General features: G+C 44.7%; 1 protein-coding gene across 1 annotated transcript in view; it reads right to left on the bottom strand.

Moving 5' to 3' along the window:
* Positions 1-1163: 1163 nt before the first annotated feature.
* Positions 1164-24440, bottom strand: part of slc4a4a (solute carrier family 4 member 4a) — a 45166-nt gene continuing 21889 nt past the window's right edge. The window contains 21 exon segments of the mRNA XM_062381263.1: positions 1164-3466; positions 5177-5256; positions 7676-7828; positions 7915-8088; positions 8235-8303; positions 9375-9447; positions 10063-10241; positions 10678-10839; positions 11335-11448; positions 11575-11760; positions 12524-12582; positions 12674-12948; positions 13593-13726; positions 13812-13986; positions 14200-14310; positions 14792-14946; positions 15032-15119; positions 16102-16259; positions 19601-19677; positions 23818-23856; positions 23859-23912. Coding sequence (XP_062237247.1) covers positions 3358-3466; positions 5177-5256; positions 7676-7828; positions 7915-8088; positions 8235-8303; positions 9375-9447; positions 10063-10241; positions 10678-10839; positions 11335-11448; positions 11575-11760; positions 12524-12582; positions 12674-12948; positions 13593-13726; positions 13812-13986; positions 14200-14310; positions 14792-14946; positions 15032-15119; positions 16102-16259; positions 19601-19677; positions 23818-23856; positions 23859-23912 — 2624 coding nt within the window. The 3' untranslated portion in view covers positions 1164-3357.

The raw sequence follows: 24440 nt of genomic DNA, 5'->3' as shown, positions 1-24440 counted from the left end.
TCAGTCACTGAAGTGAGAATCAAATCATGGTTGAACTCCTGAGGTGAACACTCATGAATAAAACTTTTCTTGTTGAGTTTGAGCAGAACGATCCTGAAGGTTGTTTCCTCGGTTTGTTTCTGTGTCTGTGTTCGTTCCTTCGCTTTCTGTCACACATTGAATTCAAGGTTTCTCTGCTGCTCTTCATGTCCATGTTGACACGTCTTTGTCACAAAACATAATAAACCCTGTTGACAAAGCAACCAACAGACACACACGACAGCATCCAAGAAACAACACAACCCTGTTGTTGTGTGCCTGTTGGTGCGGCGTCTCTGTTCTTTCTTTGCTTCTTTCATTCAGCAGTGGCTGATTATATTTGTACGTGTATATACACCTCCCCTTTGACCTCCACTGCCCATCACCTAGTTTCCTAATCTTCTATCGACCTTCATATATTAAATCGACTCAGTAGAAACCGGTCGTGTCTCTTAAGAGCAGAAGTTGCTTTTGAGATGTACTGACACTTTTAGTTTTGTTTTTTAAGACTTTATAATGAAATGAAAACACTGGATTCTTCCTGCTCATTGAAGCATAACTATGGATTATAAATATCAGCTTCATGTTACAGCTCCTGTATTTTCTAAATAGTTTTATTGGAATCCTTCACATCAGTTTCCTCTATTTTATCTTTTATTATTATTATTTATTATTTAGATTTGAAGTTAAAAACATATAACAGAAGTTGTTCTTAAGTTGTTGCTCCACTGTTGGAGGGCAGGTGTAATGTTGCTGTTCTGACACTAGAGGGTGGTACTGAATCAAAAACCCTATGATGAGGGCAGTCGTGTAGATATACAGTAGTCTAATAATAATATAATATATAATATCACATACAGATAATAACATTTATGTGCAGAATGATGCTAGGTGATGCAAGAAAACATACATAATTGAATTTGTGTCTTCATTATGTTTTAGTGACAATATTTATAAAGTGACATTCAGGATTTTCGAAAAAAAATCGATGGTGAAATAGATTTATAATTTACAGTAAAACAGTTTTTGATCTGTGAATGCACCACTTGTATTTCTGTAGACAAACACATGAGATCTGATTCTAATCTGTTATGAACTGTTTGTGTAGTGAAATGTTTCCAGAGACACAGAAAAAAGCAGCAACACAACTTCACTGTCTGTTTATTTCTGTTTATTTTCAATATACATTTCATTTGAAAAATATAAATTCTAAAATAAACCATTTCACCGGCTCTAAGTGTCGCACATACTAATCCAGAGAAGAAGAGGAAGTATCAGAGTCCGTCTCTACAACCACCCACAGGTTTTTGATTCTAGTCTGACACTCACACGGGATCACAACACGCTAACAACACGTTAACGTCCCGGGTTCACAGAAGCAAATGACACACACAGAGTTCACAGATGGTGGAAACGAGCGCGTGTTGTGTTTTGGTTTGAGTCGACAGGTGTTCAGAGGTTTCACAGAGGAAGAGGAGGCTCCTTCAGTTTAGATCTTATCTGCTGTTGTGGTGCTGACGACAGTTTCAAATCTGATCTGAGACCTGCTTCAGTGAGCCCTTTAGAAAACACTGTGTCTCTTTGTCCTGCAGGTTAGAGAGCGAGACACCCAGCGTCCACTTTTAAACTGTAGATGTTTCCTTCATGAAGCAGCTACAAGATCAATCGGGACAATGGAAGTTTTGATTCAGAGCGAAATTAATATTCGGCGTAATAGTGTAATTATATCAGAGCAGAGGAAACTAAACATCCCATAAAACCATGTGCCCTCCTGCTCTCCTCCTCCTCTCTGTGGTAAACGTAGTGTCACACTGGACGATGCATTCCCATGGTAAGGACAAACCCTCACCAATCACAGCTGTCACTCTTACACCTGAGGATTGTGGGTAGTGTAGTTTCTCCCTGACATCATGAACAAATTGTGTTTTCCCTAAAACCCAGTTGATTTCACACAGACAGGTTTGTTTACTCATCACTGGATTATGACTCGTGATCGAAGCTTGAATCCAAGTTATAGATAAATCACTTATAAGTTATCTGGATTTATATGAACGTGATCGTGTGATAGAAGTTTGGATTAAATCTAAAGAAGTGGATTCAGGACTCAGAGACTTGAGACGGATCCTGTTGTTGTTCATTTTGTTTGTTTCCTAAATTGTGATTAAAATACTTTTCAGAACATTTTACAGTTCAAAAATGAGCCGCCAGTGCCCTCTAGTGGACAAACAAACACAGGCACTGGTTCTACACAACCTCAGATTAAGTTATTATCATCTACAAATTCATATAATTATATATCGGCCGGGACGTGCACACAAACACACAAACTGATGATATGTGTAAAGATCAAATCCAAACTGTTCCTCCTGCAGTAGAAACATCTGGAGCCAGCGTCCCCCTCCACGTGCACACCAGTGTCTCATAAAGATAAACTCAGTAAAATTCAAATTTGTCAATTTTTAAATACACAAAACAAGCAGAAGCCATTTTTCACATCAGATATTTCCAACAGCAGCTGAGACCAAAAGCAAAAATCCTCTTATCAAATCACATCAGTTCCAGTCTGGATCAATCTCTTATAAGCCACTTAGGTAAAGCACAAGCAAGTACATGATATGCACCTAGAGTTAAAGTTTGGCTGAGGAAAACCGGACCATTATCTGAACTGTGTTCTACCAGCAAAATGAAAAACAAAGGAGTGACATTAGAAAAGGTTACGGACACACACACGATATATAATCATTAAAAAACATTTCCGAGCTCGATTTAATTTAAACGAGTAACAAAAGCTTTTGAGGAGAACATGTGAAAGAAAAATTAGAGAAAGTAAAGCGTCAAAAAGTGATAAAAATATTCTTCATCTGCACGTTGTTAATTCAGTGTTAATCAACTGAGAGTTTCTATTCGCACACGTTGATCCTGTTTCATCAGAAGAAGCTAAAACAAGAGGTAGAGCTATAAAAACATACTTTCCTGCTACAGGAAAATGGTATTAAGAGTAATTCAATGAATATAAAAATTCAGACGGATGATATTTATATATACTTATATATAAAAAGAGCAGGGAGGGCGCTCCATGCATGTTCAGAGCTGCAGCGTTTACTGTTGCTCAGCCGTAAGCTTGCATAGAAGAGAAGTAAAGAGTTACATCAGAATGTGGAGCCGTGAGGATCATATATTATTTGACTGTATCTGTTACCTGCGTTAAACTGTGTGTTTCCTGTGAAATGACGGAGGAGTGTGAGAGTCAGTCGGTTAGAGGCGGAGCTCCAGAGGGTCCAGAGGGTCCAGAGGGTCCAGAGGGTCCAGAGGGTCCAGAGGGTCCAGAGGTTCTGTCCTCTACAGAGACGTCTCAGATCCTCGGCTCCTCCAGTAGAAAGAATTATCGTCGTCTGGGTCCATGTCGATTATGATCTGAGGCACCGGCTTCAGAGGACTCATCTCGGGGCTGGAACACAAACACAAGTCACACTTCAGTGATAAAACACACAACAGAGGAAACAAGGTGACAACGGATCCAAAGTTGTTTTGTAGGAGAAACAACATTGGCTCCATTAAATCTTCTGTTAATTCACTGAGTGATTAATTGACTATTTGTTGAAGCTGCACTCTTCACCCTCTGAGTTCTGGTTTAGTTTGTTCAGAGGAAAACGATCAGTCGTCACAGTTTGATGGTTCCTGAGGTTATTTGAGTTGAAAGCAATTTGGTTCCAGTCTTAGTGGGACAGGATTAGTTTTTTTTTTAGGGGGGGGGGGGGGGGGGGGGGGGGCGACACGTGTGCAAACCACTGACAACAGCTCACGTCTGAGTTTAAAGACACTTTCTGTTTTCAATTTACATTTCATGTGGAAACAAAAGCACAAAGGTCAAATTCAATCAAATATCAGGACAACACTTTTCGTGTTGTCCCACTGGGAGTGTGTGTTGAGCCACTGGGAGAGAAGTGTGTTACCACCAGCTCTCCACTGTGTGCGTCTGAGGGTCGGAAACAAGGAGGAGGAAAGAAACAGAGAATCTTGTGAGTTGTGGACATCCCAGATGTTGTGTGATCACAGCTGCTTTTCGCACATTGTCAGAAACACTAATCCTCTTTGTGTAACGTCGCTGGGAGCAGATGGGACGACACAGGAGCCGAACGTGACCCGTGGAGTCGACCCCCCCGATGCTGGTCATCGTCCGAGGTCGTGGGCACGATGCAGAAACGTTAATCTCTTCTTCTGCATCATAATCGTCGCTGGAAATATTCGCCCGAATCAACTCACGGCCGGTTCTGCCTCTTAAAGACTGATTGTTTCCACTAAAGCTCATTTGTGTGGAGCGCTCATCACGCAACACACAACACACAACACACAACACACAACGCTGACGTCACGCAACCATTTCACTCCACGACACATCTTCTTCTTCATCTCAGTCTGAAATAAATAAATAAATCTGAAATCTTCAGTGATGGAAGATGAGTTTAAGATGTCGGGATTAACTGATGAAGACTAAAATTCAAAATAGCTCCAGTCCACAAGCTCTTGTATCTGCAGTTCATGGAAAATTAATTGTTTAGGGATGACTGTATTTTATATATATTATGACGCAGAAAAACTACCATTAATTCAGAGTTTATTGAATATCCACATTATTTTAGCTCCTGTTAGTTTGAGGGAAACATCTGGATCTTTGCTAAATTCTTAATTCTGCTGTTTTTACTGTAAACCGTGAGATACTCAATCCTTTTCTGTGAAAATGCTACAATACAAATCAAATACTATAAAATAAAATAAGGATATAAAAGTCCACTGCCCCAGATTCCGAACTGTGTCGTTTATCAAGTTAAACTCTAATTGTTCTGTTTGAGCAGCAGATGCAGAGAAAGCCTCAGAACGTCGGGAGCAGACGTCTGAGCTGAAATAAAAACATCTCTGCACTAACGTAAACGGCCGTTAAGCTAATTAGCCTCCGTGACCTTTAAAGGTCAGTTCTGCGTTAGCTCGTTAGCTCGTTAGCTCCACTCACGACCTTCTGCGACCTTTTGATGCCTCGATCATCAATACATGTAAAATGAAATCAGAGTAAGTTTTATTCGTGGCTCTCAGCTACACAAACACACACCCACACACACACAGACACACACACAGACACACACACACACACACAGACACACACCTGGACAGGCAGTTGGACTGGTAATAGCGAAGCTGCTCAGCACGATGTGTGGCGGTCAAGGAATGATGGGGACTTCTCTCCTGAGGGAGAAACAGAGAAACAGAGATTAGACGACTTCTTGTGTTTGTTCCGTTCACACCTCTTTGACTCTTTGACTCTTTGACTCTTTGACTCTTTGACTCTTTGACTCTTTGACTCTTTGACTCTGCAGCTGATTTCACCAGAGGACGAACCAGTTGGTGAAACGAGCTGCTGCAAAGATCCGGAGACATTAACACTGGAACCAGTGGAACCAGTTGACGTGTTGATGACGTTTCTAACACGTGAAGGACGTGAATCTGGAAGAATCCAAATATCTCAGGATAAAGACGAGTTTAAACGTCATGTCCCGCCTCCTGCTGCTCTACAGGCTCCGCCCCTGCTGTAGAGCAGGCTCCGCCCCTCACCTGGATGTTGACCGCATGTTCCTGTGAACGAGTCGGAACCAACAACCTGCTGCTGCTGCTGCTACACAAACACTAACTACACAACATGTCCAGACTTTGTTTTATGTTTTTATAATATCTTCATTAATTGGTAAAAGGTGGGAAAAGAAAAAGCTTCATAAGAAAAAGATCTTTCCACTTAAAACCTTTTCAAGTTAGATGTTTGTCAGAAGCATCTAGAAAGGATAACTGTAATTTACTGGATAGATCCAAACTGTATTTAAACATATTTAAGCAAAAATACTTTTCACAAGAGTTAATATTATGTTTTTATTGTGATTTTACTCATTAACAGTTCCTCAACCTACACATCGACACATTTAGTTCATTTACGATAGAACACCTCAAGAAGAAGAAAAAGACCAAGCAAACAGAGACAGAGCAGAAGATCAATCCATTAGAGCAGATGAGTTCAGATGTTAAACATCAGGGCGACATGCGGTTTGACATCGAGCTGAAGAGAGAATCCATTAAACACAAGAACATGAAGCAAAGAAAAGAAAAGAGGAAGAAACAAATGTTAATATAATTAAGGAGGAAAACGTAAAGTTCAAGCTGAGCAGCGAGTGAGAGACCAACATGCAACAGAGTGGACTCTTCATCGAGTCGGAGCGAGGAGGAGGAAGAGCAGGAGGAAGAGGAGGAAGAGGAGCTGCTCCTCCAGCTCTACTCACTGTCAGAGGCCTTATCACCTAAGAAGGGCTCCTGCTCCATCATGTCCATGGGGATTTTAATGCTGGGAACCTTTTCATTGTAAGGGTAGTCGGACTGTTGGAGAGAGGAAACACATCCTGAGACCTGAGAGGGCGCCAGTGAGTCGGCAGCGACGCACACAGACACACAACACACACTCACATACTCACACACACTCACGCAACCCAAAAACCTGTATCAACATTCATTCTCTGAGTCGTTGTGTTAATGAAACATTCACTGTAAAGTACAAACTGCTGAATAATGAGCAGCTTGTCTAACCTCTGGGTCTTTTTTATAACTCACTGGTTCCAAGTAAATTAGGCAATATCATATTACTGGAAAACAAAATAAATGATGAACCAGTAAGAATCAAACTGATTTCCTTGTTAACCAGGTGAATCATCTCGGTAACAGCAGGTTCACAGGATCCTGACAGGGACACGAGAGCTGAGGCTCAAGTCCAGAGAGGAATATTAAATGTCAGCAGGTTTATTTATAGATGAATGAGTCGTTTTGCTGCCTCTGACTTTTCATGTGTCCGCTCTGGATTTAAAACATTTAAACATTTAAGACATTGTGTCGCAGCTTTGACTGTTTTATTGAAACTGATCAGAACTCGAGGAGAAACTAAAACTAAAGCTTCTGATGGAATTTATCAAGAAACAGAACAAAAACACTCAATAAATAAAACTAGACCCTTAAAAATCTCTGTAGGGTTAATGCTCAAAATGGTCACACTCACACTCACACACACACACACACACACACACACACACACACACACACACACACACACACACACACACACACACACGCACACACATCCACACGTCACACACACACACACTCCCATCCACATGTCACACACACACACTCACATCCACGTGTCACACACACACACCGTCATGACATCAACACTCCAAGGATCCTAAGTGGGTGGAGCTTATTTATGACAGAAGAAGTGTTTCCAACCAATCAAAGCAGAGTAACTTTCTATCATTGTGAACAACTCTGCATTAATTAACATCAGAATCAATCCTAGAACAAACTGGTTTGGGGTCAGAAGTAAAAGGACAATAATCGTCCTCTGCACCTAAAATACCAGAAATGATTTACATGTTCATAAACAGTAAAGTTCTTATAACCATTTGAAACGTAGAGAAACTCTTTCTCCTCTTGTTCTCCGTCTTTCAGAGAGCGACGTGTCCACTGGACATTCTTCTCCAGTTCAGAGCTTCGTGCTGCTGTGAACTGATCTCAGGTCGTTGGTGATGAAGACAAACTGAGGGGACATGGAGGATTCGCTCGTTTCACTTACGTCTTCAGCGTCGCTGTCGCTGCCGCCGCTCTTCTTCTTCTCGTCCTCTTTCTTCTTCTTGTCCTTCTCCGGGATGACGTCGTCCAGGAAGCTGAGGTCGTGCTGGGAGAACAGGAGGTCCATCGCTTTCCTGACGGCGACCAGGGCGAGGATCTGAGGAACAACCACCACAGTAACTCATAGTGTGATTCAGAGCAAACTGAAACATGTTGAAGTCTCTATTCAACCATGTGTCTCACCATGACGGGGAAGACGATGGCGGCCACGGTGGACTTGAGGATCCAGAGCAGAGCCAAGCACAGGATCTGGATGGAGGTGAAGAGGTGGACCTTCCTGAGGGGGACGTGTCTCAGGTAGACCAGGTCGGGCTGGTGCTTCGCCGGCATCATGAGCAGCTTGAGACGATCCATGAACTGCACACACACACGTACAGGGGAACATGCTACTACACATGATGCTATACACGTGTGAAAGGAACACGCTACACGCTTGGATATGAAAGATGGAGAGATGGATAGATCCAGGTGGAGAGAAGAGAAAACCACGTCACAGTGTTTACCTGCACTCCGTTCAGAGAGGCCACTCCCATGTAGAGGAAGACTCCGTACAACACGGGCATCGGGATGAACTGTGGGACAGGAACAAGAAGATAAACGACAACTTTATCACACAAAATACACACAAAACTGTATTTGTCACTGAGCAGCACCAGCATATGAAGCTATAACTTATTAAATAACAGATGTGATGCACATCTGTCTCTTAATTTCACTTTTATTAGAGGTTTTCAAAAGAAAAAACAACGTGATTCAAATCAGATTTACCAACAAATTAAATTAACTAAATCAATTAAATGATAGATTGATAGATAGATAGATAGATAGAGAGATAGATGGATAGATAGATAGATAGATGGATAGATAGATAGATAGATAGATAGATAGATAGATAGATAGATAGATAGATAGATAGATAGATAGATAGATAGATAGATAGATAGATAGATAGATAGATAGATAGATAGATAGATAGATAGATAGATAGATAGATAGATAGATAGATAGATATATAGATAGATAGATAGATAGATAGATGGATAGAGAGATAGAGAGATAGATAGATGGATAGATAGATAGATAGATAGATAGATAGATAGATAGATAGATAGATAGATAGATAGATAGATAGATAGATAGATAGATAGATAGATAGATAGATAGATGGATGGATACTGTATTAATCCCTTATACACTTAACTGACATACATACATAAAACATGTATACATAGGTAGAACATGGCAGATACAGGTACATGAATGGGTCTGACCCTATGGTACAGAATGAAATGATGTGATTGTGTCAGTGTCTAGAATGAAAGTGTTCTTGTGCTGCTGGAGTGGATAGTACAAAAAGATATGTATATAAATGTAAAAACAACAAAATATATATATATATATTAGAATATGTAATGTAAAAGGTAAAAGTCTGTGCATGGGGCTACTATAGCCAGTAAAGGGATGGAGAGTGGGTTGGTATATGATGAGATGATGAGATGAGAAGAATAGAGAAGGAGAGAAATGAGAAGCTAATGTGATGTTTAGTTGTTGTCTGATTTATGGCTGAATTTAAAAGTTAAGATCTGATTTCAGAGAGGAGGTGACGTCACATGAAGATCAGGAGACAATCTGTGATGTCATACCTTTAGAATCGGGGACATGAACACGGACAGGCCGGTCAGGATGAACACCATCACACCCGTGACCCTCTGCTCTCTGCAGAACATAGAGGAGGACAAATACAAGTCTCATGAGAACCAGTGGATGAGGAGGTAACCTGTTGTTTCCCAGTTTGTTCCCTGTGAGTTTCTCCCTGTTTGGTTCTTGCAGGACGAGCGTCTGTTGCTCCAGCTGACAGCTGACACCTCAGGAGGCTCGGGGGGGAAAACACAAGCCGACACGTGTCAACAGAAAGTTTCAAATATGTAGAATAGGTTATTTCCCCTTTAGTCAGAGAGAGAAGTGATAATTCATCCACTTCCCTCTGAACTCAACGTGAGACCTGAACAAACACACACTGATCATGTAGATGTAACATCACAGAGTTCGGCGGCTGTGACTCAGGAGGAAGAGCGGGTTGTCCACTAACCACGAGGTCGGCGGTATGACCCCTCTGTCTGTGTGCCCCAGGTGTCCTTGGGCAAGATGCTGAAGGCCCCACACACTGTTGTGTGTGTTGTGTGTGTGTGTGTGACCTCAGGGGTTCTGGACTTTCTACTCCCCAGAAACTCAGCAGGACCCTTCGCTTGGTTTGGATCCAGACGATGAAAACACGACACAATATGATATCTACATGAATATGATCACTCTCTGTATGAATATGAGTCTCACCTCACACCCAGGAACTTGGGCTGCTCTCCAGGAGCCGACGTCTCCGTCTCCATCTTCAGGCTGTCGATGTGAGCGATGGAGATGACGGTGGCGGCCACGTACCACGGCAGACCCATGAAGGAGCAGACCACCATCAGGACGCCCACCAGGAACAGGTCCAGGTGATAGCCCGCCCCTTTCTGGAGCAGGATGCAAACAGAGACGTTGAATTTGAATGTCGGGGCTCCACATGTTAAACAATGTGCATCTCCTCTTGTTAATATACATAATCAAATAGTCCATGCTCCTACTCTTTTAATTCATCTCCTCAGAAACTCAGACAACAGCTTCACTCTTCAACTTCAATGAAAACTTTATAACTTCAATTTAGAACTTAAATGTACCTGCTGCAGATTCTTAGCTCACATCGATAAAACCACCTTTTCTAAATCTGTCCACACCAACACGCCAGAAAACACATCACGTGACCGCTCACATACACTGGACACGTGTGTGCCGGTGTAAACTGGAGGACACAGGATTATCTCAAATTGCTCTAATAACATCTGGTGTCTCCTCCATGTAAACATTTGGATCAGTTCCCCCCCCCCCCCAGTTCACAGTGGTCTTGCTTACGTTCAGCTTGTGCTCCTTCCTGTTGACGATCACTGCAGTGATCTGCTGGTCCATGAAGATCAGGATGGTGACCAGCAGGGCCGGGAGCGCCGACACCAGGTACACCCACCAGGGGTTTCCTCCGAAGGGGGGGACGAACCAGCCCCGGTGAGGACTCGTGGGCTGTGACACAGGGAGACACATCCGTCAACACGTGGGTCAAACACATCACTGTCTTTAATAGATTTCAGACATATGATGTTTATGTAATAATTCACTTTCTGTACTTTGGTTTACATGACATTAACACATGTTCAAACACGCTTGAAACGTGTCAGTCTGAATGGATTTCCACAGAACATAGAAGACAGGTGGGACGTTTGCCGCAGATCCAGATCAGGGGAAATATCACGTTCTTTAAGATTGTGAGATAAGACCTTTGGGACATTTCTCTAATTTCTTATTTAAAAAATCTGGATCTTGTGCTTTTACAGGTTGCAGGATATGTCAGATGCTGTGGAGACACAAACGAGGCTTCACACCTGGAACAACCATCAACACGAAGCTGAGTTGAAGTGAATCTAGTGGAGAATCAACCATTTATAAGCATCTTCAGTCATTGAGAACAATAAGCACGAGGCCCCCTGCTGAGAGGCCTCTTGCTCCACAGGGACTCACCTTGAATTCAGTTGGCACGATGAGTTTGGGCGTCTCGACTCCGATGAGCGCGTCGACCCCACAGAAGATGAGGATGGCCAGGATGATGGCGAAGTCACTGATGAGCTTCCTCACCTGCGTGGAAGCAAACAGACGGACCTCAGCTTTTCTAATCTGCTATTTTAAGAAGCAGGTGGACACCTCATCTGTTCTCTTCACAGGTGACTTGCTGGGGTAAACGATTCCCAGCGTGGGACTCACGGTGGTGGGGAAGAAGGGGCTGGTCTTGAACTTCTTCAGACACATGGAGCAGGTGTAGGTGCCGAAGAACAGGATGAAGGACACGAGGGCGATGTCGGGGACGAACTCGCACGACTGCCCCACCAGCTCCCCCCCGTACTTCACGCACTCCGTCTTCGTGAGGGACGACCACGTGGCGTTCATCGGCTGCAGGGAGGAAACAAAAGAGTCAAGGTCACAAGGAAACGTTTCTCCATGATGACGAGGGTCGGACAGAAGCTGTGAAGGTCACGAGGCGTTCGGGTGAAGAGCTGTCTCACCTCAGCTTATCTCATCAGACTGAACAGAACCCTGCTGCTGTTTCAAACCTGGTTCTCACCACTGGGGGTCGCTGTGAGATGTGTGACCCAGTTAAAAGACGTGTTGTATTGAGACCAAAGTCCTTCGGTCTGAGGAAACTGAGGAAACATTTACAGGACTCTGCACAGTGTCTCAGAGCTGCAGCCCAGTGGAGTGTCTCAGGGAATGAAACCAGTCAGCGTGACAACAGACAAGTTGTTCAAACACAGCTGGAATCATAGAGACGTTTTGTTACTGGATTAGACGAACGCCAGCCAAATGTCCTGTCACACCACTGGTCAACCAGTAGGGGGCTAGAATTCCCATTGGCTGAATGCAGCTCTTGAGTGTTGATGCCGGAACACGACTAACACAGTGTTGTGCTGTTCATCTACAGGCTGATCAATAAATAAGTCTAATAACTGTCAAATGTTTTCAGCCTCTGTCTTTTCGCTCCTGTCTCTTTAAGACCCCCCCCACCCCCCCCCCCCACCCCCTCCTGATGACCTTTAACCTCAGGACACACTCGTAGGACTCCAGTCAGCAAACTGGTCAACGACAGAGAAACTCATTTATCCAGTTACACACAGTTCATCCCAGGTTGTGTAGCAGTAAATGTCGAGTCACTCACCAGATCAGTGCTGTTCCAGTCCGAGGCTGAGTCCAAAGGATCCCCATCAGAAATGTTCACTGCAGAAACACCAGCACACAGTCAGAACCTTCCAACACACCAGCTGGTGCAGTGTTCATTCTGTGAAGTGCCACTCGAAGTCCGACTCACCGTAAACCGCGGGCGCCATGCAGAGGCAGTGGTACTGCGTGACCAGCTCCTCCTGGAAGTCAGCGTTGATGGGGTAGTGGTGAGAGAGCTTGAGCATCTTCTTGAAGGCGTCGTAGATGAAGATGAAGCTGATGAGGCAGGAGAAGCCCTCCTCCGTGAAGCGAGTGAAGTACTGCACCAGGAAGCTGGCGTCGGTGGCCACCAGCAGCAGGCAGAAGAACGCCGACCACAGGCCGATCCACAGCCGGAACTCCAGGTAGTCGAAGCTGTACTCTCTGCATCAGGGAAACAAAGATCACTGAGGATATAATATATAATAATCCATAAATAGTCACAACACTCAGTTCCTTGTTTGACATCAAAAGCTGAAAAATATTCTCATCTCATTGTTTATCTATAAAAAGGTAATATTGTGACTTTATTCTCTATTTCCGTTCAACATTACAATTCTATCTCATTAATTGAACTTTCTTTGTTATTAAATATTCGATTAGATTATATTCAACTTAATGTAATTGCACAGTACAAGTACATATACAATGAAATGCAGTTTAGCATCTAACCAGAAGTCCAAAAAGAAGGCAGTAAAAGTGCAGAGTATTGTGCGTAGTGGAATATGTAAATAAATAGGAAGTACAGTTAGAAATATAAATTGAATATGAACAGTATTAAGAGGTAAGGTATGATTCAATAATGATGAATACACTATGAGCAAGATAAATTTATAAATATGAATACACTAAAGGTGGGATAGATGGGATAATACAGTAGTAGAAAAAAATAAGTCTATTACAAATGTACAAATGTTCAAACCTTCAATATTATATAAATTGTGAGAGAAACAAAGTTTAGACTTGATGTTTTGTGTAATGAGATATTTCTAATTGATAAAGAGCTGATAGGTGGTAGATGGATGAACCTGCTGAAGTTGAAGAGCAGCCGTTCAAACACCAGGACGGGCCCCGTGCTGCTGAGGATGGTGAGCGGCTGACCGGCGAACAGACAGAAGACCCCCCCGGCGATCGCCGTCCCCAGGAAACTCTCCAACACGCCCTGAACACACCACGGGGAAACAGACCCAGAGTCAGCCACAGGAGGAGGAGTCGGCGCTCCACAGACGGATGGAGGTGAGGCTGACCTGCATGTTCTCCGTGGCGTCCCCCAGCAGACCCCCGAAGGTGATGGCGTTGGTCACCGTGCCCAGGTAGATAAACATGATGGCCGACAGGGCCTGGATGTGAAATGCGTCGGTGAAGTCACTGACGAAGAAAGGCGCTTTTCTCTTGATGTCCAGTAGGAGGCCTCCACAGAACCTGTTGGTTTCCACAGAGCCAATCACACTGAGTCATCAGCAGAGGAACAACTTCCTGTTTCTACATCTTCTCTGAATCTCTGTGAAACCATCGCCCAGCTTTTTGAACAATATTCTTTCTTTTGAGTTTCTAAATTCAGATATTTACATTAATGTGCAAAGTGCTTCACATCTGGTTGATAATATGAAATAAGACATAAGAGACAGTTCATACCTTCCAGTTTTCTGTAGCTCCTCCCCCACGGCGTGCCCCCCTCCCCCGTGACCTCCGTCGTGAGGCGTGTCTCCGTTCATCTGGGAGTCGCCTCCTGCGTACATGTTTTTCCTAAAACACGAAACACAGTGGTTTCAAACCGAAGAACAGGTTGTTACATGAAATGAAAAGGTGTATGTTAAATAAACAAATAAAATAATACATAAAAAATCATTATTATTCTTAATATGATAATAATTATTGTATGTGCTTTATCTCCCAGCTACTTGTGCTCTTCTAGCAGATATCTGCCATAGTAGTATAGTAGATATCTGTCTGTTTGCGGCACGGTGGTGCAGTGATTCACACTGACACATCTAGAAGATTCACTGTTTGATTCCCAGTTTGAAGTCTGTGGAGTTTCCCTGTTCTCCCTGTGACTTTGTGTTTTCTCCACGAGCTTCTTCCCAGTCCAGAGACATTAGGAGTTAATAGGAGATTGTAAAGAGGGTCCTGATGTGTCCTGACTGAACCCTGAGTTTCCCTGTCAGCTGGGATCTCCTCTCATGGAGTAAGAGCCGTGTAGATGATGCTTGGTGTGACGGGTACAGACCTCTTGTCCGAGGAGGGCAGGGACTTGGGCGGCTCTATCCTGATGGTCGGGTCCCACTCTCCAGGAGGAAGCACGATCACCTCGTCCAGGAACTCGTCGATGCCGGCCAGCAGGTCCTCTCGGTCCTTGGCCTTGTACGCGATGTCGTGGAACACCTGAACACAGAGACACGAGGCTGAAGCCCTGGACTGGGAGTACTGGTTCTCATGAGCAGACCATGAACGTTAATGTCAGACCGACCTCATCAGACATCAGGGTGGCGATGGATCTGCCGATCTCATGGTACGAGTTGGCTTTGCCTTTGGGTCCGAGCAAGATGAATAAAAACCTGTGAAGGGAAACAACATTCATATAAACAACCTGCTCAGATTCATATCCAGGTTTTTAATGTCTTTAGAGGAATTATTGTAAAAGTTTGGTTTGTACAAAGGTTAAAAAAGTCTATTCAGCTTTCTATCACCAGAAAGAAGAAAGAGAGAAAGCAGCAGAGTAATTTATATAAAATATAAATGATATGTATATATTTCTCTTCACGGCCTCTACAGCACACAGACGTGTTCTGACCACAGGGAGGCTGCTTCACCTCCTCTCAACTGCTCCTCTAATCTTTATTATAGCAACGATAAAACCTTGAAGAGGTTTATTTACAACGAGCCCGTCTCTCATAGTGATTTATTACACACGTCACCACAGCTGAGAGGTTCCTGAAGGACGTTGTTTCAAACAACAGTCACCAGTTCATCAGACCAGTGGGAGAAGTTCCCCCAGTTACCAGTGAAGCTGCGGCAGCAACAACAAACCTCTTCACACACAAATCCAGTCTGTGTTGATCTGAAACTCATTTATAAAGTTCACAAACTTCAGACTCGTGTGTCGGTGCGTTCACGACCTTTACACACAAATTACATTTTAGTGTTAAACACTTCCAAGAGACAACTGGTCAGAATCTGAAGGAATTCCCTAAAAGCAGACTTTTGATATCAGGACATATTCAATGTTCCAGGGGTCAAACATATGTTAAGTGAAGTCACTGTGACCTTTGACCTTTGGCCACCCCGAGTCTTACCAGTTCATCTGTGAGTCTAAGTGAACATCTGTACATTTTTGTGTGTGTTTTTCATGTCATGAAGTTGTTTGTGTTATAACTATTCAATATTTTGTATTTTATTTAATATTCACAGTAATATGAACCACAAGTCTGAAGCTAAACTAAAACCCAGAAGACGCTCAGGGGCCTGACCTCCTCCCACTGTCTCCATGGAAGCTCTGATTAAACGCCAGCTCTCATTTAGCAGATCCATGAATCTCACCTCGTGGGAACAGGGACCTCGGTCAGGGCTCCCAGCATCACCGCCTGCTGCAGACGCACAAACGCCACAAACGGCGAGTCCAGGAAGTCCACCTCCCCCACCAGCACGTTGGAGGCCTCGGCGTCTCTCGGCAACTTCTTCATAAACTTGTTCCTCAGCTGAGAAGCACAAAGGAGAGAAACACGGGAGGAGACGTTAAATGTGAAGTTCACACCGGTCAGTTAATTAAACCACTCGGCGTAAATACCAAACCAGGAGGCTCCAGCGCGTCGTGACAATGAGCAGAGACATCAGGTCTGTATTTCTTCCTGTCACGAAGATGCTGAGATGAAGACGAAGGTCGGACACAAGCTGAGCTTCACAGGTTCAACGTTTAAACACTGAAGAATATCAGAGGCCGATCGGTCTGTCGGCTCGAGGCTTTTCTCATTTGCAGATTTGTGAATATGAAAACCAGTTAGTGTGTGTTACACTCTTTAGTATCACAGAGACGTTTAGCTTCTGAACTACACATGAACCCTCAGGAGTCCACGCAGATATGATCAGTTCATCTGCGAGTCTCAGGGAACATTTCAGCCAAATCTGAAATCTTAGAAATCTCATTCACGAGGTAACAAAAGAGCTCTTTGAGGTCACAGCCAACTTGACCTTTGACATTTGATCACTGAAGATCTAATAAGTTCGTCCCTGAGTCAAAGTGAATCCCTGAACAGAATCTGAAGAAGTTCCCTGAAGGACGTTCTTGAGATATCGTGAAGAACAGGACGTACGGACGATTGTGAAACCTGAGGTCTGATTCAGGGACATGAGAACCTGAGATGATGTCACGTCTGAAGTCAGGTGGCTCCAGAGCTTCTCTAAAACTTTCAATCCAACAATCCTTCCGCTCCAGGTGATTAACAGTACGACCACAGCAGCAGATCATTAATAAAGAAAACTCCAAAGACAAAGAGTTGTAAACACGTAGATAAGACTATGAGGAAAACTGCTAAGTTATATATTAACTTTAAAAACTGCCGAGAGCAGGAACCATTCACTGAGAGACAGAGACAGAGGACGAGCTGACGTCTCTGCAATGATATGAGACACAGTCACTCTAGATTATTATTATTATATAGTTCATCATGATAGACTTAAATCAAACACAATATTCTTCACAACAAAAAGACAACAACATTCACTTTGTGTTGATCTGAATGTTTAAATAAAAGTTCTGAATAAAAGCAAACTTCCCTCCTTAGTTTCTGGTTTCAGTAAATTCAATTTAATGTCAAATTTGTTTATATTTTCAAAGTTATAATGACGATAAGGAACAAAGGGAACAAATCAGAGTAAAAACATCTGGAGATCAAGATATTGTATGTTTTTTATGGGTTCTAGATTTATGAGTAAATGCCAAATAATTAAATCTTACATTTAAATATAATCTAAGGAGAAATGCTCTAACTTCTGATGTGACTGGTTTTACTGGTTTCTGCAGCCACATCAACAACTACACTGGATTTCTGGCTTTGTATTAAACCGGTGTTGATGGAAACTCTGAAACATGGAAGTCTCAGATCTCAGTTTAACTGTAACTTTATAACTTTTATAATCTGTTATTTCTTTTGTTTCAGATAGAATCTAAGTGTCTCTAAGTTTTAAAACAGCAAACCAGCAGCAGAGAGTTAAATGTGTTAAAGCTGTGCCAGGGTTTTAATTGGATTAGATCACACGCCCACGCACACGCCCAAAATATCAAGTCTGTGAGCAGGTTCGTCACTTTTAAAATGTATTTAAATCTAAACTAAGATGATAACTGAACTTTTGAAATAGATACTGGATCTATGATCTGTGTGGGGAGAAGAATCCCATCACAGATCCCACAGCCGCCCGGTGGTGAGTGCTCATCATCATCATCATGTCCTCCATTCCTCCCAGATCAGGTGCGTCAGCCTCTGAACTCAAATCCCATAAAGTCGTGACCACTGGAGACATCCGAGCAGATCCAATCAGAGGCCGTTAAACCGTCCTGGCAGAGAGCTGCTCTGTAAAGTATCGTCGGGTTAAACCAGAGCAACTGAGCAGCTCTGATCCGTGTCTCTGCTGAACGAGCTGCAGGCTCACAAACTGTTTCCTTTACACCTCACAGCCACAGTGCTAGAACTTCATCGTTTCCCTTTTTTCATATTTAATAAGCTCAAGTAAATAAAAGAGCATTAAAGAGCAACGATGAGAAGCAGGAGAACTTCATATTAATCAATTGTGAGCTTATTGAGGAGGTTTGGGAAAAGAAAGTAAAGCAAGCGTGTGGAGGAAGCTCCGGAGGAACAGTTTCTCTCTTGTCCTCTCTTGGACTCCCTTCTGCAGGGAGACATTTTATCAAGTGGGTTTAACCCCCCCCCCCCCAGGGATCCATCAGGGGGACGCTCAGTGGACGTCGGCCCCTCAGAGGAATCTTGTAAACGATGTTAACAGACTGAGTGGGTGTGGAAACGCTGAGGACAAACACTTCCTGTCCACTTGTCTTTCCTACGCTGTCTGTCCCTCAGGACAAACCAGTGGGTTTGACCTAGTTCTCTTCTCCCTGAGACCTGAAGACCAGATCTCTGCTGTGAACCAGTCCAGAGTCTCAGTGAGTCCCGGGAGACACTCAGAGAGACTGACAGCTGACGGAGGCAGATCCTTCACCCCCCCACACTCGACTTTGAGTTGGACGAGATGTGATAAATGTGAGTCATGGAAATATCCGGGGGGGGGGACTTCTCATAAACTATGGAAATTCATTGATAAAAGCCGAGAGAGGAGAGAAACAGTGGAGTGAGTCTGATATGTGCTCTGAGTGTGAGTGAGGATCTGAACTGGGAACTGGTTGAACTGGGGGAATACTGGTTTGTTTCCACTGTCACCTAATCATTGATTTCTTCTCACTCTGTTATTCATTACGTTCCTTGACCCGAGCGTCACAGCCTCCTCACAATAGAGTTTAATCACTTTGTCTAAATAAACTGCTTCAGGACAGATTACATAACCTCTGGAATAAAGTTTTTCAGGCTTGGCTGCAGCAGGTTGAGAGCAGTTCACACTGTTACGCAATGTTACACACTGCTACACACTGATACACACTGATACACTCTGCTACACACTGCTACACTCTGCTACAAACTGATACACACTGATACACACTGCTACACACTGCTACACACTGATACACACTATTAAACACTGCTACACACTGCTACACACTGCTACACACTGCTACACTCTGCTACACACTGCTACACATTGATACACACATTGCTACACACTGATACACACTATTAAACACTGCTACACACTGTTACACACTGCTACACACTGTTACACACTGCTACTCAACTCCAGTTCTATATATTTGGTTGTGATTAAAGATTAAAGAGCGTCACCTTCAGAAACTCGGGGACATCGCCATCCAACAACTGAATCAAAGAGTTCAGATCCCAGGGACCCTGATGGACTTGTCCCCACCCCCCCCACTCACCTGCTCTTTCTCCGGTTTGTCCGAGATGTCGTTCATGCTGCTGGACGTCAGGTTCCGGTGCGTCGTGGTGGGACTGTCTGTGGAAACACAGGGAATCTGAGCAGTTAGACGAGCGTCAGCTTCACCTGGACGAGAGCACGAGGTCGGCAGAGACCTGAGGAGAGACAGTGGCACAGACACTTTGCTCCCCCCCCCCCCCCCCCCCCCCATGCAGCGCGGAAAAGGAAGAACCAGCACCACCGCCACACTCATGCAAACCGTAGAGAAGAGCACAGAGAAGCTGAAGTCACGTCTACGTCCGTGTCAACGCTCGGACTGGTTCTCTCTACTGGTGTGACTGGGATCTACTCTTAGAGCTGCAACAGGTTTAAAACATGCTGCAGCTTATTCTCCATTTACAAGTTTATAAGGATGAAGTATTTTTAAAAGGCTAAAATACCAGAACGTGTTATTAGATAAATTCCATTTGATATTTATTTATTGTGACGGTGTCTTCTCTACTTGGGTTCACGATTTAAAAAGGCCCAAATTAATTGATTTCATATTGTTATCATTCAAACCTCTCTCTGGGTTTACAGTTCAGAAGGTAGCTACGAGGTTTCTGTTCTTCCAACACATCTCGAGTCGTTCACTCAGATTCTGACGTGTGACTGCAGATTAACGTGAAGTCGGTTCAGTCGGTTCAGTAGGTTCAGTCGGTTCAGTCGGTTCAGACAGTTCAGTCGGTTCAGACGGTTCAGTCGGTTCAGCAGGTTCAGTCGGTTCAGCAGGTTCAGCAGGTTCAGCCGGCTCAGTCGGTTTCAGTCGGTTCAGTCGGTTCAGTCGGTTCAGACGGTTCAGACGGTTCAGTCGGTTCAGACGGTTTCAGTCGGTTCAGTCAGTTCAGACGGTTTCAGTCGGTTCAAATGGTTCAGTCGGTTCAGTCGGTTCAGCCGGTTCAGTCGGTTCAGTCGGTTCAGACGGTTCAGACGGTTCGGTCGGTTCAGACGGTTCAGTCGGTTCAGACGGTTCAGTCGGTTCAGCCGGTTCAGTCGGTTCAGTCGGTTTCAGTCGGTTCAGTCGGTTCAGCAGGTTCAGTCGGTTCAGTCGGTTCAGTCGGTTCAGACGGTTTCAGTCGGTTCAAATGGTTCAGTCAGTTCAGTCGGTTCAGTCGGTTCAGACGGTTCAGTCGGTTCAGTCGGTTTCAGTCGGTTCAGTCGGTTCAGACGGTTCAGTCGGTTCAGACGGTTCAGTCGGTTCAGTCGGTTTCAGTCGGTTCAGTCGGTTCAGTCGGTTCAGTCGGTTCAATCGGTTCAATCGGTTCGGTCGGTTCAGCCGGTTCAGCCGGTTCAGCAGGTTCAATCGGTTCAGTCGGTTCAGTCGGTTCAGTCGGTTTCAGTCGGTTCAGTCGGTTCAGCAGGTTCAATCGGTTCAGACGGTTCAGTCGGTTTCAGTCGGTTCAGTCGGTTCAGTCGGTTCAATCGGTTCAGTCGGTTCAGCCGGTTCAGCCGGTTCAGCAGGTTCAGTCGGTTTCAGTCGGTTCAGCAGGTTCAGTCGGTTTCAGTCGGTTCAGTCGGTTTCAGTCGGTTCAGTCGGTTCAGTCAGTTCAGACGGTTTCAGTCGGTTCAGTCGGTTCAGACGGTTCAGCCGGTTCAGCCGGTTCAGCCGGTTCAGTCGGTTCAGTCGGTTCAGCCAGTTCAGCAGGTTCAGTCGGTTTCAGTCGGTTCAGTCGGTTTCAGTCGGTTCAGTCGGTTCAGACGGTTTCAGTCGGTTCAAATGGTTCAGCAGGTTCAGTCGGTTCAGACGGTTCAGACGGTTCAGATGGTTCAGTCCGTTCAGATGGTTCAGTCGGTTCAAATGGTTCAGTCGGTTCAGTCGGTTCATACGGTTCAGTCCGTTCAGTCGGTTCAGACGGTTCAGACGGTTCAGATGGTTCAGTCGGTTCAGACGGTTCAGTCGGTTCAGTCGGTTCAGTCGGTTCAGATGGTTCAGTCGGTTCAGTCGGTTCAGTCGGTTCAGACGGTTCAGCCGGTTCAGTCGGTTCAGTCAGTTCAGTCAGTTCAGACGGTTTCAGTCGGTTCAGACGGTTCAGACGGTTCAGTCGGATCAGTCGGTTCAGTCGGTTCAGTCAGTTCAGACGGTTTCAGTCGGTTCAGTCGGTTCAGTCGGTTCAGACGGTTCAGCCGGTTCAGTCGGTTCAGTCGGTTCAGCAGGTTCAGCAGGTTCAATCGGTTCAGACGGTTCAGACGGTTTCAGTCGGTTCAAATGGTTCAGCAGGTTCAGTCGGTTCAGTCAGTTCAGACGGTTTCAGTCGGTTCAGTCGGTCCAGCCGGTTCAGTCGGTTCAGTCGGTTCAGCAGGTTCAGCAGGTTCAATCGGTTCAGTCGGTTCAGTCGGTTCATACGGTTCAGTCCGTTCAGTCGGTTCAGATGGTTCAGTCGGTTCAGATGGTTCAGTCCGTTCAGATGGTTCAGTCGGTTCAAATGGTTCAGTCGGTTCAGTCGGTTCATACGGTTCAGTCGGTTCAGTCGGTTCAGACGGTTCAGACGGTTCAGATGGTTCAGTCGGTTCAAATGGTTCAGTCGGTTCAGTCGGTTCAGACGGTTCAGCCGGTTCAGTCGGTTCAGTCGGTTCAGTCAGTTCAGACGGTTTCAGTCGGTTCAGACGGTTTCAGTCGGTTCAGTCGGTTCAGTCGGTTCAGTCGGTTCAGATGGTTCAGTCGGTTCAGTCGGTTCAAATGGTTCAGTCGGTTCAGTCGGTTCAGTCGGTTCAGACGGTTCAGCCGGTTCAGTCGGTTCAGTCGGTTCAGTCAGTTCAGACGGTTTCAGTCGGTTCAGACGGTTCAGACGGTTCAGTCGGATCAGTCGGTTCAGTCGGTTCAGTCAGTTCAGACGGTTTCAGTCGGTTCAGTCGGTTCAGTCGGTTCAGACGGTTCAGCCAGTTCAGTCGGTTCAGTCGGTTCAGCAGGTTCAGCAGGTTCAATCGGTTCAGACGGTTCAGACGGTTTCAGTCGGTTCAAATGGTTCAGCAGGTTCAGTCGGTTCAGTCAGTTCAGACGGTTTCAGTCGGTTCAGTCGGTCCAGCCGGTTCAGTCGGTTCAGTCGGTTCAGCAGGTTCAGCAGGTTCAATCGGTTCAGTCAGTTCAGACGGTTTCAGTCGGTTCAAATGGTTCAGTCGGATCAGTCGGTTCAGTCGGTTCAGTCGGTTCAGCCGGTTCAGTCGGTTCAGTCGGTTCAGCAGGTTCAGCAGGTTCAATCGGTTCAGACGGTTCAGTCGGCTCAGTCGGTTCAGTCGGTTCAGATGGTTCAGTCGGTTCAGCCGGTTCAGACGGTTCAGCCGGTTCAGACGGTTCAGCCGGTTCAGTCGGTTCAGTCGGTTCAGATGGTTCAGTCGGTTCAGTCGGTTCAGATGGTTCAGTCGGTTCAGATGGTTCAGTCGGTTCAGTCGGTTCAGATGGTTCAGATGGTTCAGTCGGTTCAGTCGGTTCAGATGGTTCAGTCGGTTCAGTCGGTTCAGATGGTTCAGTCGGTTCAGTCGGTTCAGATGGTTCAGTCGGTTCAGTCGGTTCAGATGGTTCAGACGGTTCAGCCGGTTCAGTCGGTTCAGATGGTGGTTCAGTCGGTTCGGTGCGGCGGCAGTCAGACGTTAGAGACGGCGTCCAGATGAGGACAAACTTCCGCGATAGCAAATTCTGATGCCACTGTAGCCTTTCGTACATCTGCCCCCGAGCATTGTGGGTAATAACATGGTTGTCAGTTTGATGCAGCCAGTAAAAAAATGATTAAACTGAGGAATAAAACTAATTACTAGAGTTAATCCTTAAATTAAGAAAAGGTGTCAGGGACAGGGGACACTACTGGAAATACTATGAATATGGAAATTCTACTGTATAAAATCTACTGCACTCGTGGAGTCTAGACGACAGGAGAGGGGAAGTTTATTATATTTTGATCAAGACTACGTTCAAACTGCAGCAGAAATCTGAATCGATTTTGGATCCGGATCAGAAACAACAGGCCTCAAAATTCCAGAGCCTTGGGACTAATTTCCCATTTCCACATACGTGAGTCCAGTGAGACGAGTCTCATTCAAACAGGGGAACATTCAACCTTTTGAAAGACTTTATTGTTTCTGATCCTGACACAGAAGCAGGTCTGGTTCTGGTTCAGGTTCAGGTTCTGGTTCTGGTTCTGGTTCTGGTTCTGCAGTGTGAACGCAGTCTGGGTCCAGTGAACTTACTAAGCCAGTCCATGCTGTTACTCCTCTGGCTCTGCAGGTCTCCATGGAGATGCGACCCGACAGGCAGGTGAGAGAGTTCTCAAGAGGACTACGAGCTGTGATTAGCAGCAGTGGGTTTTCAGGCCGGTCCCGGGAAGCAGAAGGAAAAGGCAGAAGAGGAGACAGGACTGGAGGGTTAACGGCCGAGGCCCCAGAGCAAAGCAGGAGGTCAGAAAGAATCAAGAGGAGTTAGAACATGATCAAAGCAGAGAAACAGGAGGTGTCATTAGATAAGGAGGCCGTGGGTCCAGGGACAGAAGAACCACATGGATCTGTGGACGCACTTTATCCTCGGTTCAGCTCAGGATCCTCAGTGAAGATCTTTATCTCCACAGATCAAAGGCTTTTATGAGTGTTTCCAATGTGACCAAGCAGAATCAGAGTTTGATCAAATCATAAACCAGATTCATAAATCTGAGGCCAGGTGATAAATAACTTTCCACAGACCCACGGCCACAAACAGATTAATATCAATCACTCACACACGTGTTGTTAAAGTCCAATAAACATCAATGAGTGTGTGTTTTATTATATTATATTATTTATATCTCACTGCTCAAGAAGCTGAATGATGATTTTTCTCT

The sequence above is a fragment of the Platichthys flesus genome, chromosome 3 (genome assembly GCF_949316205.1).
Source record: "Platichthys flesus chromosome 3, fPlaFle2.1, whole genome shotgun sequence".
Classification (NCBI taxonomy): domain Eukaryota; kingdom Metazoa; phylum Chordata; class Actinopteri; order Pleuronectiformes; family Pleuronectidae; genus Platichthys; species Platichthys flesus.
The sequence above is the reverse complement of the archived record's forward strand: the minus strand, read 5'-3'. Positions and strand labels throughout refer to the sequence as shown.